The sequence below is a fragment of the Limulus polyphemus genome, unplaced genomic scaffold, assembly GCF_000517525.1.
Source record: "Limulus polyphemus unplaced genomic scaffold, Limulus_polyphemus-2.1.2 Scaffold31, whole genome shotgun sequence".
Classification (NCBI taxonomy): Eukaryota; Metazoa; Arthropoda; class Merostomata; order Xiphosura; family Limulidae; genus Limulus; species Limulus polyphemus.
In genome coordinates, this window is record NW_013665641.1 from 1,475,179 (window position 1) to 1,491,230 (window position 16,052).

The following is a 16,052-nucleotide window of genomic DNA, read 5'->3' on the forward strand; positions in this document are numbered from 1 at the left end:
CGGCTAGCGCAGATAGCCCTCGTGTAGCTTTGCGCGAAATTCAAAAACAAACTTTCTTATTGTTCAGATATGCCTTTATATATTTTAATCTTGTATTATATTTTGAATGTTTAGCGTTTTTGTTTTTCAGATTTAAATTTTGCACAAAACTGAATTTTCTAGTCAGTTTTCGAATTCCCCCTTTTTTAACGACATTGAAATATAAACTCTTATTATCAATTTAGTCATTTTTTGACTATGTTTGTTCTTAAGCACAAAGCTACTCAATGGGCTATCTGCGATGTGCCCACCGCGGGTGTCGAAACCCGATTTTTAGTGTTATAAGCCCTCAGGCTTACTGCCCGTTGAACCATCGAAGAATTACGGTTGTTTGATTAATTTAAACGGAATTATTACGTAGCAATGTCTTGTCTTAGCTCAACTTCTATGGCTATTTCTTTTTCAATTGTAAGTTTCCATATGATCTCTTAATTAATGTAATTAAATATGAAATTAATGGTTTTGCAAAACAAAACTGCGTATCTCACTGTGAAAGATGGAATAACAAGTCGCAACTAATATATAAATACGAGGTGAAATCTAATTAAACATTCTGTAAAGTGATTCGTCGTCCACCAGTGTATCAACGGACTTACAATAATCTGTTGTGTAGATTTGCACTAAAAACAGAAAACGTGATTAGCCTACAGTACGAGCTTCAAAGACGGTTGATCTGGTAATAATATCCTGAAGGGGTTTAAAAGGCATATTCGTTTAATAATCACTAGAAACTTCTGATGCTAGTTAAAAACAACTATTTAGAAATAATCTAAAGGTATCTTTGACCCCCAGTTCTTAGTTTTAAATGTTAAAAGTATTATTTTTTGTAAGTTTGCTTTAATCGTGTAGCAACTGCTTACTATAGCTATGGGAGAAGTATTTGTTAAGTTTGTTTTGTTTTGTTTTTTGAATTTACGCACAAAGCTACACGATGGGCTATCTGTGCTCTGCCCACCACGGGTATCGAAACCCGGTTTCTAGCGTTGTAAGTCCGCAGACATACCGCTGTGCCACTGGGGGGCATTTGTTAAGTGAGTTCCAACATTTGTCGGTTACGGTTACAGTGGAGGAATTGCTGAAGTTTTATGTTCCTTACCTTTGTTATTACGATTGTTTTAATTTTAGCTGGTACGAATTTTGTGTATTTTTTAGCCGCGGCATAGCGGGTCGTAGAATAGTTCTGAGTTTGTTGGATTTCAAGTACAAACTTTTAGCTCATAGCTCCGTCATTTCTTGATCGATTTGAGATCTAATTACAGTTTTGGACTCAGGATGTCAAACCTTTTCGTTTGATACATTTGACTACGCCCAAATGTCTTATAGATTAATTTACTCTAATCCTGCCTAAAAGAAGTTCCTGATGAGTAATAGAATCGAATCGGATATACGCGCACCCCATGCTTGGTATTGCTGGCGCACAAAAATATAGCTAATAAAAAAAAAAAGGTCTCATATATTAATTTAATCGAATCCTGCCTAAAATAATTTCAAGTGCCACGGCTATTGGGGATTCCCTCTTGATGTAAGTCTAAGAAGTGCGATCTTTCAAGAAAAGAGAACAATAACAGAATGAAATAGTTAAGAAATTGAACAGCTGACGTTATTCAGAACCGAATACTACACACCTCGTCAAGTACAGTAATAACAGTAGTACTTCAGAGCTCTGTACATTGTGACTACACAATCTGGTCATCAGTTCTTTAAGAATTTTATATCAGTAAGTCTCATGCAATTCTATAATAATTTTTGATATTCAACAAAACCATTAAGGTTTTTCATCCTTTCTTCCTGTCGTATTTTTGTATAGAAAAATATACCACTTAGTAAGACCATCCTAAATCTGAATATTTAGCTTTCAAAGTTAGAACTTGTCTCTGTCTAGAAGCTTGAGATAAACAGTAGTGTTTTATGTATGAAATATCTAACACGACAGAAACTATAAAGCTTCTATTCAATAAAATGAACCTTGTTTTAGTCAGACTGTCAATCAAAACATACCTTTAAGTTATCTGTAAATCTATAGTGGAAGTTTTTATGCATATATATACATACACACATATATACAGAAATAGTTCTACGAATCTTAACTGCTAGTCGGTATATCTCGCCTTCTGTTTGGTTTATCATGTTTCGCATGTTTCACATTGTAAATAGTCATGTTGAAATCGCTTTATTTAGAGATACTTTTATCGTTTTGTTGGTATAGAAGAAAGCAGGAACATTGAAGTTTTATCTTGTACATTGATATACGGTTGAAATAACTGTAAATAAAATTATCCACATATACTTTGCGTAAGTTAATAAGCAATAATAATTGAAAACTTAATAGAACTTAATTATTAAACAAGTTGTACACTTACGTACTAACATTAAAGATGTGCTCATTCATAGCACATGACTTATTCAGAAAGGTAAAATATTAGCAGGATATAGTTCATTAGACCCACTGTACCTGATAATCGACGAATGAAAGTATTTGCAGCTAAAGTTGTGTGAAATCACAGTAATATTACCAACGTTGTCCCTGGAGCCGTTCAGTTCGCTTACTGAATGATTTCTCTGACTGTTGTTGGTTTATAGTTAGTGTTTATAGCAATTTTTTAAAGAGACGAAATCATCCTTACTAACCCAGAAAGCTCGAATTGGATCTACACACAGAGCAGCCTTAAACAAACAAGTTCTGGATCACGAAATATTGAGGCCAGAGGAAACAACTTCTACTATTTTAGACGAACTATACTGCCGTTGGCCAAGAAAGTGCCCTGTTGTACTCAAATTGCCGGCCAATGACCTCCAAGACTCTTCTTTATATTACATTCATGGGGAAGAGGAGGGGTCAGAATTAGACAAGGCAGTCTATTTCTGTTTTGTTATCAGTTTCATTTTTTTATTGGTTCAAAGAAAGTCATTTCTCAGTTTACGTTTTATTTAGATATCTTGTTTTGAGTAGGAAATGCCTGGCTAGACCAATTTTATGAACTCAGTTCAAAGAAAAGTTATTTTTACTATTATATTTAGAATTGTCCTAAAGGAATGGGTGCGGTTTTATTAAAACTGGTTTTAGGATTTCAACTTATGATTTGTACTCGCAATGCTTTGGCGCTCTTTTTAGTGTGCCCTCGTTTAATGGGAGTGAAAATTTCAAAAAATACATGTCATTGAAAAATTTCGTAAGCTGGTCATCTTTGTATGATTCGATTTTATCTTTACTTAATTTTAGTATATATTGAAGAAAGCTTTCATTTGAAAGTCAAGCTGTTATATTTTTAAAATTGTTTAAATACATACGTACAATGTAGGACAACGCTTGAGGTCAACGAGCTATATAAGTAACAACAACAACTTTACATTAAGCCGAGCCATAATAGAAAATAAAATATAAGACAATTTTTCTTATATGCTAAAGATTTTCTTATTTTTCCACATAATACATTATGTCAGTATTGGGACACATTTAAATGTCTTTATTTCCGGATTAACTTTTACTACTAAGTAAATAACGACATTAAGTGGAATATATAAACAAATTAAACTAATTTTAAAATAATTTCATGGAGGAGCAGATGTAATAACCTTTGGAATTATTTAGCTGAATAATGTAACAAACAATAATAATAATAATAATGTTAAGGTGCACGTAACTCTTACGGTACTGCTTTTTTTAATTTTTATATTTCAAGGTAATTTCAGAAGCCTATAAACAGCCACCTATATAGTAATACACAGTGCATGCAATGAATCGGGAAGCATCTGTTTTTGTGATGTTATAATCTCATAAGTTTTTATTTCCACATTAAAAAATCTAAAATTATTATGAACAGAAATCAAACAAAAAAAAGTTACACGTTAAAAAGTAAAAAAAAGTAATAAGAATCGAACATTTTCATGCGTGTATAAAATGTTTAATGTACATGAAATTCAGTATTTAGACTTTTATCTCTAGTTTAGTAATTTAGTCTATGTTAGTGTTGTTGATGCCAGCATGAAATATTAAGTTTAGGCTTAGATTGAGTATGTGAGTTATTCCAATATAAATATATCATAAACATTAAATTGAAGTCGCTCCAGCAAAATGTATAATATAATGGGAATGAAAAAATGCTCGTATGAATTGAATTTAGTTCGAAGTGTTTCAATGCAACATTTTATTAGTCTTCATATCGCTAACCAGTTTCGTTCCTCCTTAGGTATACCTGGGAAAGAACAAAGTTAAAAAGCTATTAAAATAAAATAAAGAAAAAAGTGAAATAAGTAACAAATATGTAGATAAAATAAAGTTATTGTAAAAACGGAAACAAGTAGCAACTAAAATCTGAGTTTTAAACTCACACTGTAACCAAGGAAACCAAATTACCTTCATAGTTCTTTAATTTAAACTTCAACTTAATTATCTTTTAGAAATTAAAATTTAACTTTCTGGTAGAACCTACAAATATACTAATAGAACAACGATGGCCTTTAATAATATACCAATAGAAAATCAATGGTTTTGTGTTTGTTTGTTTGCAGTTGAGCACGAAGCTGCACAGTGGGCTATCTGTGCTCTGCCCACCACGGGTATCGAAACCAGGTTTCTTGCATTGTTAGTCTGCAGACATACCAGTGTGGCACTTGAGGGCGAAAATCAATGGTATACTAACAACTTGAGTTACTAGACTTGGAACACTGGGAAAGCAAGTCTCGGTCTTAAGTCTTTCAAGACTGTTACCCAGAAATACAAATGCCACTGTAACGTTTATGGTAAATAATAAAAATAGTAGTAGTTAGAATACGTGTTTACAGCGCAAAGGATGCCGCCTCAGTGGGGGCATCGCCATGTGAGAGGAGATCAAAGGATGTCTCCTGGAGGTACATAACTATTACGTAATATACCGCTACATAAGGGTTACATAACTATTATGTAATATATACACCTGATGGTTATATAACTGTTACGTAATATGCAAAAGACCTGTAGTTTGTTGCTACTCACCAGAGGGCGATTTGCTAGGGGCACGTTATTAGGCCGCTATGACAGCGGAATTTGTCTTGCCGCCATGATACTTGACATCCGGAAGTTGTCAACTGCCAGAGTGACACCAGCGGGCACGTTGGTATGATGATGAGCGCACAAATAGTTTGTGAGCGAACCACCAGAGGGTGACAACATGACATTAACTTTATAATAACAATCAAAGTCTTAAAATTAATAATTTAATCTAATTAACATTACGTTGTTTTTACAATTTCGCTTTGTAAGTAAAATTTCAAATCTGCTGTTTTAATCTTATCAACTTTATATTTTGCATTTATATGTGGCGTACATCTTTCAAAGTCGAACGGTGTTTCTGTAGGTGGATGGTATTATTATACGTGGATAGATCAATACGATGATGACCTCAATGTAGGTTGTTTCAACTTGTGATTTCGTCATCGATGTTTTGAGTTAATTATATATCCTAAGGATGTAAATCAATTATCTATGTTTTTTATTGGTTTATCATAACAATAAAAGTATTCTTGATAAAATATTTCATTTATTGTAGTTTCATTTATAAATTTATTTGTTTTACAACGGTGGATGGTATTTCTATAAGGGACAGTGTTACCATACTTCCATAGGAGTGCATAATGATTTCAACTTGTCTCAACTTATGTTTATAATTTTCATTTATATATTTAACATAACACTATGATGTCATGTTGCTAAGACACGAAATGGTACCAGAGAGTGCGTTGTTACGGGGTAAACCTTTGGGCGGTGAACTCACGCCCTAACTACTAACAGTCGTTGCTGTAAGATTATTAAAAAGTACTTTATTCTGTTCACTAAGTGCTAGAATCCGAGTTTCGATACCCCTGGTGGATAGAGCATAGATAGCCCATTGTGTAGCTTTGTGCTTAACTTCAAATAAATAAAATAAAATATTTGTTTGTTTGTTTTGAATTTCGCGCAAAGCTACACGAGGGCTATCTGCGCTAGCCGACCCTAAGACTAGAGGGAAGGCAGCTAGTCATCACCACCCACCGCCAACTCTTGGGCTACTCTTGTACCAACGAATAGTGGGATTGACCGTCCCATTATAATGCCCCCACGGCTGAAAAGGCGCGCATGTTTGGAAAGTAAAATATACTGATCACTGAATTCATTTGGTATCTGGACTATAAGCTCCATTGCTTCTGTGACCTTCATCGAAACACTTGATTGGTTTTCAAGTAACATCTTATTTACATATTGTGGAAGCAGGATTCTATATATTCCTTATACTGTTTGTGTTACCACCATCCAAAGTGTCTTGTCTATGTGAAAGATGTGAAAGCACGCTGCTACTATTATATATAATGACGGATCTAGATATATTTTCTTTTTCTAGTAAGTAATAGTACTTAAGATAATCTATAACTTAATAAACTTATTCAAGAAAAATGTTTAGTCTGGTTGTTAATTGACTATCAAGTTTTATAAGAAACATATTTAATATTATATTCATCTACGAAAATGTTCTGATGTAGTCAACAAATCTTAAACAAGTCGGATCAAATCTGAATAAAATATTGACATAAAAATTAAATAATTACCTTATCTATGGTTCATTGATATCAATATTTGTATTTTTTTCTCTCTAAAAATAAGGTTAATTCTAAAATCTGGTAGAGCTTGCTGATATATCAATATTTTGCTTGAGGGCAAATGTACTTATAATACTGATATACAAGTTTTAGTGTATCATTTGTCTATAGATATATCAACAAGGTAATAGCAGATGATATTACTATAGCTTTCAACTGAAGTTAATAAACTAAAGTAACGTTCAAATGATATCTTCCAAGCTATACTGTCACCATTTATAAGAAAGTTGCTTTGTTTTGTTGCGTACTACAATTAATCATTATTGCGGTCATTGTTTTTAATATAGTCTTCGTGTTGCATAGTGATAACTGAAATACAAGGAAGAGGTACTTCAATTATAATTTCAAAGCTCAAGCAGTAAAGACAAGTATTCAGTACAACCATTCAAACTGGTTTCTTCAGCTGAAAGTTTACTCTCGTTCGAACGATCAACGTCTCATTAAAAACATAAAACCTGGGCAAAAATGAAACTGCCTTCTGTTGGCGACAGGAGAGCATGGAACGTATTTTTGTTTACCACTTACTGTGATTACATATAATCACGTCAGTAATTTTCCTTAACATTCTTGGTATTTTTCTGTACAAATATATTATTTGGGTTAGTAACAATAGGCAATGAAAAGACAAGTGAACAAAACTCGTAAATCATAAATATAGGTGTTAAAAACGAACGAGATATAGGCCCTTTGCTAAACTTTCTTCATAGTATACAGATCAATATGTTTAAAGACACAAATGTTTTCCCATAGTTATAATCTACTGATTCTGTATTATTATATAGATGTTCTCAGGCTGAAACCGTAAGAGTTGTCTTCAGTTTCAGAAAAAGAGTTTGTTTGTTTGTTTTGAATTTCGCGCAAAGCTACACGAGGGCTATCTGCGCTAGCCGTCCCTAATTTAGCAGTGTAAGACTATAGGGAAGGCAGCTAGTCATCCCCACCAACCGCCAACTCTTGGGCTACTCTTTTACCAACGAATAGTGGGATTGACCGTCACATTATAACGCCCCCACGGCTGAAAGGGCGAGCATGTTTGGTGGGACGGGAATTCGAACCCGCGACCCTCAGATTGCGAGTCGAGTGCCCTAACCACCTGGCCATGCCGGGCCTCAGAAAAGTGAGTTGTAATGTTCTGAGAATGGCGTTAGTATTTTTTCTGTTTTTTTTTTTTTCTAGCTTGAACATTTCGTTGTTTGTTTGTAATTAAGCATAAAGCTACACAATGGGCTATCTGTGCTCTGCCCACCACGGGTATTGAAACATTCCGCTGTGCCACTGGGGGGGGGGGCATATATATAGTTGTAGTCATTACAGAATACTCGTCTCATATGCTAAGTTTTATATACGAGTTAAACCATGACTGTGGACTTCGTATTGATATTTAGTTAGGTAAAAAGAGAAATTGGTATCACCTACTATTTCAAGAACCAAGAATAGCTTTTGAAACCTAAATATACAAGATTTTATTCTAATTTTGTCAGTAAGAAGACTTTTCAATCACCAATTCAGTGCCGAATAATTTGTAGCAATAATGTTCGGGAAATTTACTTATTTACTTATATAACTGAACATTTTGGTTATTTACTGCAATCTTTTACACAATTCCAAAAACTAACGGCCAGCGTTTTTGAGTGTTTACAAAGGAACATGGATACAAAAAAATCACATAATGATAATAATAATCACAAGCAAACTTTAAAGTTATATTTTCACTCAGTTCATAGGTTCGAACATTGTATTTATACCGTCTTTTAAGTTCAGTTTGAAAAACAATATAAATTGTTTATCTTGATAGTTGTAATTATTTGGGTATTATTTGTATATTTAAGATATTTTCAAAACAAATTCATATAATGAGTGTCAGGGGTTTATCACTATTAAGAGGTTCTAGGTTCAACGATACTTATAATATGCATATGAGATTTATATAGAAGAACCTTATGGTTTTGCTATTCCAAAAATAGATATACGTTCATATAGGTTTAAAAGTTGGGTTATTAACTGGGAACAACAATGAGCACGTAGGATTATCCCAATAAGATAAGGATATCCAGTGAAATATTCATCAATATTTTGTGAACCTCTTTCAACATAACTGAATAAGGAAATGAGTATTTAAAACGATTGAGCCCATCTTTGGTTTATCAGTTTCCAAAAATTCAAGTGATTATAACCAGTGTCATTTGTTTAAACTATTGCTAACAATATCGTTATAAAATCTTGTATACTAAACAAATCAGTTACGTGACGTGCAATTTAACCCACACTATCTTTAATGTTGTTCAATCCCTAAAACCTGCCTGTTAGAAGTGACTTTCTCAGTAAGATAACTTCCATCAGCGCATTAATGTTAAGTTAGTAAGCTGATTTGTTCTGCATAGAATTTTATTTATGTTTCTTCGTTTTCCTCGAGTAAATTGACCTAGAGATCAGTAAATAAACTTCTTTCGAGATACATCTTAAGCTAAGTTTGAAGTGACTCCACTCTTCTACTGTATACTGTAGAATATCTGATATTTGTGTTAAACGGACAATGACTCCAGCACCCCCCACCCCCCGCCACGAGGATCAGCGGAAAGCCTAAGGGTTTATCACGCGAAAAATCAGATTTCGATACCCGAGGTGGACAGGATAGAGAATGCCCATTGTGTAACTTAACATCAAACAAACAAACAAAACTCCAGGAAAGCACTTGTACCTGTTTTTAGACCTGTCGCATTATATTATAAAGTGCTTTAAGAAACCATTCGGTGACTAATTGATTAATAAGTTTTCTGAGAATAATTCATACCATCGTATTCCTTGCGTTGTATCAAATAATAAGATACTTTATCAGATATTGCACCCTTTAAATTTTCTCATTCATGATTTTTAGGTTTTCTATTCATTTCTCTTGGTGAAATATGCTACGATAAGACAATTGTTTTATGTATCAGTAGGTTAATATTTTCAGGAAAGTTATTACTGAAGTTCTTCGAGTTTTAAACCATTAAGTGTGATTAAAAATGAATCATAAAACATATTTTATTTGGTAAGAGCTAATTAAGGATAAAAATTATGTAAAATAAATGAACTTTTGAAGACTTAAGTTTGCCGGTTGTCATTCTTGCGTCTGTTTTCCCTCTGTTGCATCTCACATATTACAGTATAATACAGTTTAATCTACTGCTAAAAAGTAACAACTGTAAATAACGTTTTGCTTTTTTTTTTAATTTTCAAAAGTTTATGATATGTCCTTTTAAAAAAAAAACTCCCTTGCTCACATTTGCTCTAATGTAAAAAGAATAGCTTTCAGGCGTAAAATGCTTAAAAATTATGATAAAAATTTATAACAATTAATCTCGACTCGCAGTCTGAGGGTCGCGGGTTCGAATCCCTGTCACACCAAACATGCACGCCCTTTCAGCCGTGGGGGCATTATAATGGGACGGTCAATCCCACCATTCGTTGGTAAAAGAGTAGCCCAAGAGTTGGCGGTGGGTGGTGATGACTAGCTGCCTTCCCTCTACTCTTACACTGCTAAATTAGAGACGGCTAGCGCAGATAGCCCTCGTGTAGCTTTGCACGAAATTCAAAACAAACAAGCAGCCAGTCATGAGAAATAAAAAAAAACTATAACAAGTAATCAACCGTATAAAACATGTGCTATGAAAATACACATGGAGAAGTTTATGTGTGGTTATCATTCGGTGTTTTTGGAGTCACTGTCCTTTACCAACAATTATAAACATATTGAGCATAAAAAGTTTTAGGCAACTTTTCCTAACTGTTTTGTACAATAGTGTCTTGTCACCTGCTCTTGAATTAGTATATTTTGTTCAACTCTAACTACATCCCCTGATGGGACAGCGGAAAATTGACAACGCTAAAATCCCTGTGTTGTACAGAGCTCACGCAGAAACCCCAGCGTGTGATTTTGGGCTGAAAACAAAACTAATAAACTTCTAACTTCAATATAAACCTTAAGTTTATTTTGTGGTTAACCCCAAGACGAATGAAAATATTTAAAAAAAATCCATGAAGAAACATTACTGGACATGAAATTAAGATAGATTGCCATAAATCTATTTTTAGTTTTTGTTTAATGTTTGACACACAAAATTAAGTGCGAAGAACTTTTTTGTTTTTGTTTTTTTATCAATATTTTTGTGATCATAGAAACCTTTTTTTTTTACTTCTTATCCTCCAAAGATAGTTGCCATTTACATGTTGAAACTAAAGCACACAATATATGAAACATTACAAAAAGTATTACAAAATAATTATATTGGTGGTTCAGCGGTAAGTTCGAGATCTTATAACGCTAAAAGTCAGATTTGGATACCCATGGTGAGCAGATCACAGATAGCCCGTTGTGAAGCTTTCTGCTTAATAACAAACAAAACTTAATTTATCTCAACATATACAGGTCAGAGTACATTGTTCTAGTTTACAACTTAATAAAATCAAAGAACACGTTCTCCGTGTTAGGAATATTTCACATTCTTTGATATTTTTTAAATGTTTTGTTCAATATTGGTTTAGCATTAAGACTTAAAGGCTTACAACCCTAGAAACCGAGTTTCGATATCCGTAATGGACACAGATAAGATGGCCAATTGCGTTGCTTTGTACTTAGTAATAAACAAACAAATACCCATATAATTAAAAGAGTAACGTGTGTGCCTACGTGGGAAGTTTTTAAACTTCATTAAACTATGTAAAAATGAAACTAAAAGTGAGAAAGTACGAACGACGTAACCATTTGCGTAATGGAGAGGTAGGTGTAGATTGTACAATGCATTGCAAAGAGAAGGGTAATTGGGGAATGGATCTGTAATTCCTGAGAGCCCCATTTCAGACAGCAATATTTATGCGTTGAGGATGCGTTTGTGTGTGGATTTTTTCATTTATTTATAGGCACTTCGAGTGCTGGTACCGTCACCCTGTTGAGTTTTAATATTTTCACCCGATACCAAAGTTTTGAAAGCGTCGCTGAGTCTGGCGTCTCTTGTTGGATAACGATCGGTTTGTCATTTTTGATCAGACCATTCGACTCGATGTGTTTTGTACCAGGGGTGATTGATGTGTATCATGTGTTGTGGTATAAGTTTAACCCACTTAGGTTTAACCTCGCAGTCATTGAGACTCCCCGCACGGCCATAAGATTCGATCAGAACACTACGTACCTAACCTCTTATGTAATTAGTCTAAGCAAGCCATTTGACTATTTTAATTATATTAGACACACAGCACAGCCTTTGCATTTTATAAACTTTGTGCATCCGAATACAAAATACCACAACCAAAAAATGTATGGTACGCGAAACATGTTTTTTTTTCCCCCTTAGTTTTAAATATTTTTGTTACAATGAGAATATCTGAGGAAATCGCAGTTGTTCTGTGGGGATTTCTTTTTTGGACGTTTTGTGTTTACTTGTACAATGTTTCTACTAGCTTCCCGATGGCTCAGCAGTGAGTCTGAGGACTTAAACAATAAAAATTGGTTTTGGATATCCGCGGTGGGCAGAGCACAGATAGTCCATTGTGTATGTAGCCTTGCACTTAACAACAAAGAAACGAAAACGTGTTGGTTGCTGGTATGATCATTGTCTAATTCTGAAATGATAAACTATAGGGAAAGCAGCTTGACATCACCAGCCACTGCGAACTCTTACCCTGCTCATTTACTAAAGAACAGAGGCATTCCAGACCTCTCCCCCCTTAAACAAAGGAAAGGCAGGTTAAAAATGAACATTGTCAACTTGAAAATGATCGTACCAGCAACGAAAATGTCGTACAAGTTAACAAATACACTGAAATCCTGCGATTTCTTCGAATATCTGTCAATAGCAGGAAAACTAGGAAATTAAACGAGAATATTTGTTTTAGTAAATATAAAATCAAATTGTTTATAGATTTGTTTCTTGTCGTATTTCCAGGAAGTGGAACGGCCGGAAGAGAAACTGGGTATCACCTATCCGACCTATCTTGGAAAAGAGGACCTTGCCAAAATACGGAATCTAGCACTGATAGAACTTACGTCATTGTTTGATGCATTTGGCTTATCATATAACCGTCGAAAACCACTTAAAAGGAAACTGAAAGGTAACTATATAAAATATATACAAGTCATGTGAAATTATCATTTTTAAAGACGATTTCTGTTCCGGAAGTCTAGAACAGAATTCCAGGAATTTACACGTTTCTCTAACAGATGACTATATTTTAAGGAGCATAAACTGCGATATGAACCTATACCTGCCTCATTTTTGCCCGGTTTTAATCCCGTGTTTATATTTAACTGGGAAGTATATTTGAAACTACACGTGGGCGATTAACTAAGTGAAGGAACTTAAGTAATAAAAAGAAGTTTGTGTGCGTGTATATATATATACATATGGATTATGAGGAGGTAAAAATCGTACAAGCACACCTATAACAACTTTTTCTTCCTTACCTTGTATGAGGAAATTTGCTACAAAAGAAAGATAAACGTTGGAGGAAAACTTTTGCTATAGAAAAAACATCTCTAGAAGAAAAAGTTAAAGGGGAAACAGAATCAAAGCTTAAAACGCAAAGCTGTATGTGTATATTAACTCCAATCCCAGATAGACAGTTCAAACACAAACTTTGTCAACCTACATTACATGACATTACGACAAAATAGTAGATATGTATATACCTATTTTACAGGACAAACGATACAGTATACTTACCACAAGTTAGCTGCAATAACAAAACTGAAACTTTAGAAGTAGTAAACCTAGGATTTCAAAACTAAAACGACGAGAAATTGACAAAAATCGTTTAACTACTAAGTCAAATGTGCATAAAACGTGGTACAAGTAAAACAATGTATACAAAAAATTCACATTTCAAATTAAAGGCAACATATCTATGGGTTTTGAGTCCGTTTTACTTCACCACCTTGTCCACAGTAGAGGGTACGACCAGTCAAAGAATGCATTAGGCTTATACGTCACAGATTCTCTTTTCATTTCCACCTCTTGCGGAAAAGAAAAGAAATATTTAATATATATGTACATACAAAGGCAACTTTGAGCAAGCGATCGTAAAATAATGTTACGTATCTGCTTGTTTGTTAATTTCCGGCATAAAATTCTTTCCGAGGAACTTCAGCGATACAAGTCCTTTCTTAATTAAACCAGTTTATTTTTTTCCTCGATACAACTCTGTAATACACAGAATTTCCACAGTCACTTTAAAACTTAACAACTTTTATAAACACACGCTATAATTCACAGGGATTCACATACTTTACTTACGGCTTGACTCTATTATCTCTATCTATGCCATCCTATCTCGCTTTATTTGCTGGGCTTATATCCTAAAAAAGAGGGTGCCTGGAATGCACTCGGGCCTTCATGATCCTTCTAGAAACTCATCACGTGGTACCAACGTCACGTGACTTCCGCTGTCATAACAGTATTATTTGTGCATTTTCTTTCGAATAAAACAATATTTCCTCTGACTTCAAATTATATTTACACAATACAGTTATTATATCTGTTTAAAAGATAATTTAGAAAAGCTATATACAAATCCATGAGCATGCCACACAGTTGTATCTTACTTTTCTTTTGCCAGGTATAGCTGGGTGGTTAGGACATCCGACTCATAATCTGCTGATCGCGGAATCGAAACCCGGTGTTGAATATGCTAGCTTTTTCAGCCGCGAGAGTGTTAAAATGTGATGGTGAATTCCATATTCCTTGAGAAATAATTGAAAGAGGATGATGTAAACCTGTTGCCTTCAAAATTAGGGACAGTGGCGGATAACCTTAATAGACTTGCCTTAAACAAACACACAAAAATCTTATGTTTCTTTAATTTTTTTTATATTTAACTTATGTTTTCAAACAAAACATTTCTTTATTTTATCTGAAACTAATTTCAACATTGCCAGTTGAGAACAATTGAAGTTCAAGGAGTTAATTCTTATGCTTCAATTGTATTTATGATTAGTTATTAAAATTTGTTTGTCTGTTTGAAGTTAAGCACAAAGCTACACAATGGGCTATCTGTGCTCTGCCCACCACGGCTATCGAAACCTGGTTTGTAGCTTTGTAAATCCGCAGACATACCGCTGTGCTACTAGGGGGCAGCTATTAAAAACATTTTTCTTATAGTTTGCTCATACACTTTGTCATTGATATTTTTTATTGTCAGCTACCAAGTACTTTTTTGTCAGATCAACATTATTGGAATGAAGTTGACGTAGTTCACACTCGTATGCCAAATCATATGCCAGTGATTAAACATTTTAATGCCCATCTATTACTTTCCCATATTTTTCATTTAAAACTAAACTGACTAATACTCAATCCGTGATCCCATGGTGGGTCAGCGGTAGGTTTATAGATTTACATCGCAGAAATCTGGGGTTCGATTTCCCACGGTAAGCACAGCAGATAGACCAATATGGCTTTGCGCTAAAACAAACGCTAACCAGTCACGGGAAAGCGATCGTGCGAATAACATCCTACCTAAAACGTTTCATATTAGTTTCGTCGTGACGTCTATACGGATGAATGGATGTAGGTAGAAATGCGTTATGCCAGAAATTGTGAATGTTTTAAAAGGGTCGTGTGCTTCTGGGGTAGTTTTAGATCGTTCCTTTACTGTTTCACGTGTCCCTACAAGTGTGATGTGTAAAATTATATTCACATAATAGATGAATACATCTTTATTCACACAGTTTTCATGAAGTTTTTACCTTACTTGCAAGTTCTAAACTATGCTCAACATAGAAATCCTTTAATATTTCTCTTAATCAGTTCCCATGTTTGAAAACTTCAGCCCAGGACTTGGCCCGTTGCCCGGATAATCTGTTTCGCGAGTTTCTGCAATTTTTCTAGCCTTTCAGTCATGCGTGAAAAAAGAAATCTGGGTTTCCTTTTCTGTGAACAGAACTTTCCTGGTGACATGTCATTCTGGGAAGACCTGGTGGAACTTGATCTTGTAATACGAGTTTCAGCTAAGTTCTTAGTTCAAATTGCCAGGTGTTGAACAGACTCACGTTTTTTCGTTCAGTTAAGTTATTTGCTTCTATTTTACCATTCGCCATTAATCAGAATATAGCGAGCCTGCAACGCCAAAATATATTTTGTATTGTCCTTTACTCTAGATGTTTACGTGTTACATTCACTTCAGTGTCGAATAAAGTGTTTTGTTCATTTAGCATTTTGTGTCGGACTATTTCGTTTCCGAGTTTAGTTGAACTTAATTACATTTCTGAATGAACCTTTCACTACTGTGGTTTCGTTTGTTTGTTTTGAATTTCACGCGAAGCTACATGAGGGCTATCTGCGCTAGCCGTCCCTAATTTAGCAGTGTAAGACTAGAGGGAAGGCAGCTAGTCATCACCACCCACCGCCAACTCTTGGGCTACTCTTTTACCT

The 16,052-nt window shown here is 34.4% G+C and overlaps 1 protein-coding gene across 2 annotated transcripts in view; it reads left to right on the plus strand.

Moving 5' to 3' along the window:
* The window catches only part of LOC106459950 (rho GTPase-activating protein 18-like), a 174,724-nt gene that overhangs the window by 126,079 nt on the left and 32,593 nt on the right, over positions 1–16,052 (plus strand). For both annotated transcript variants that reach the window (XM_022386920.1, XM_022386927.1), the window contains exon 8: positions 12,570–12,735. In XM_022386920.1, the coding sequence (XP_022242628.1) occupies positions 12,570–12,735 (166 nt within the window). The remainder of the gene's footprint in view (positions 1–12,569; positions 12,736–16,052) is intronic.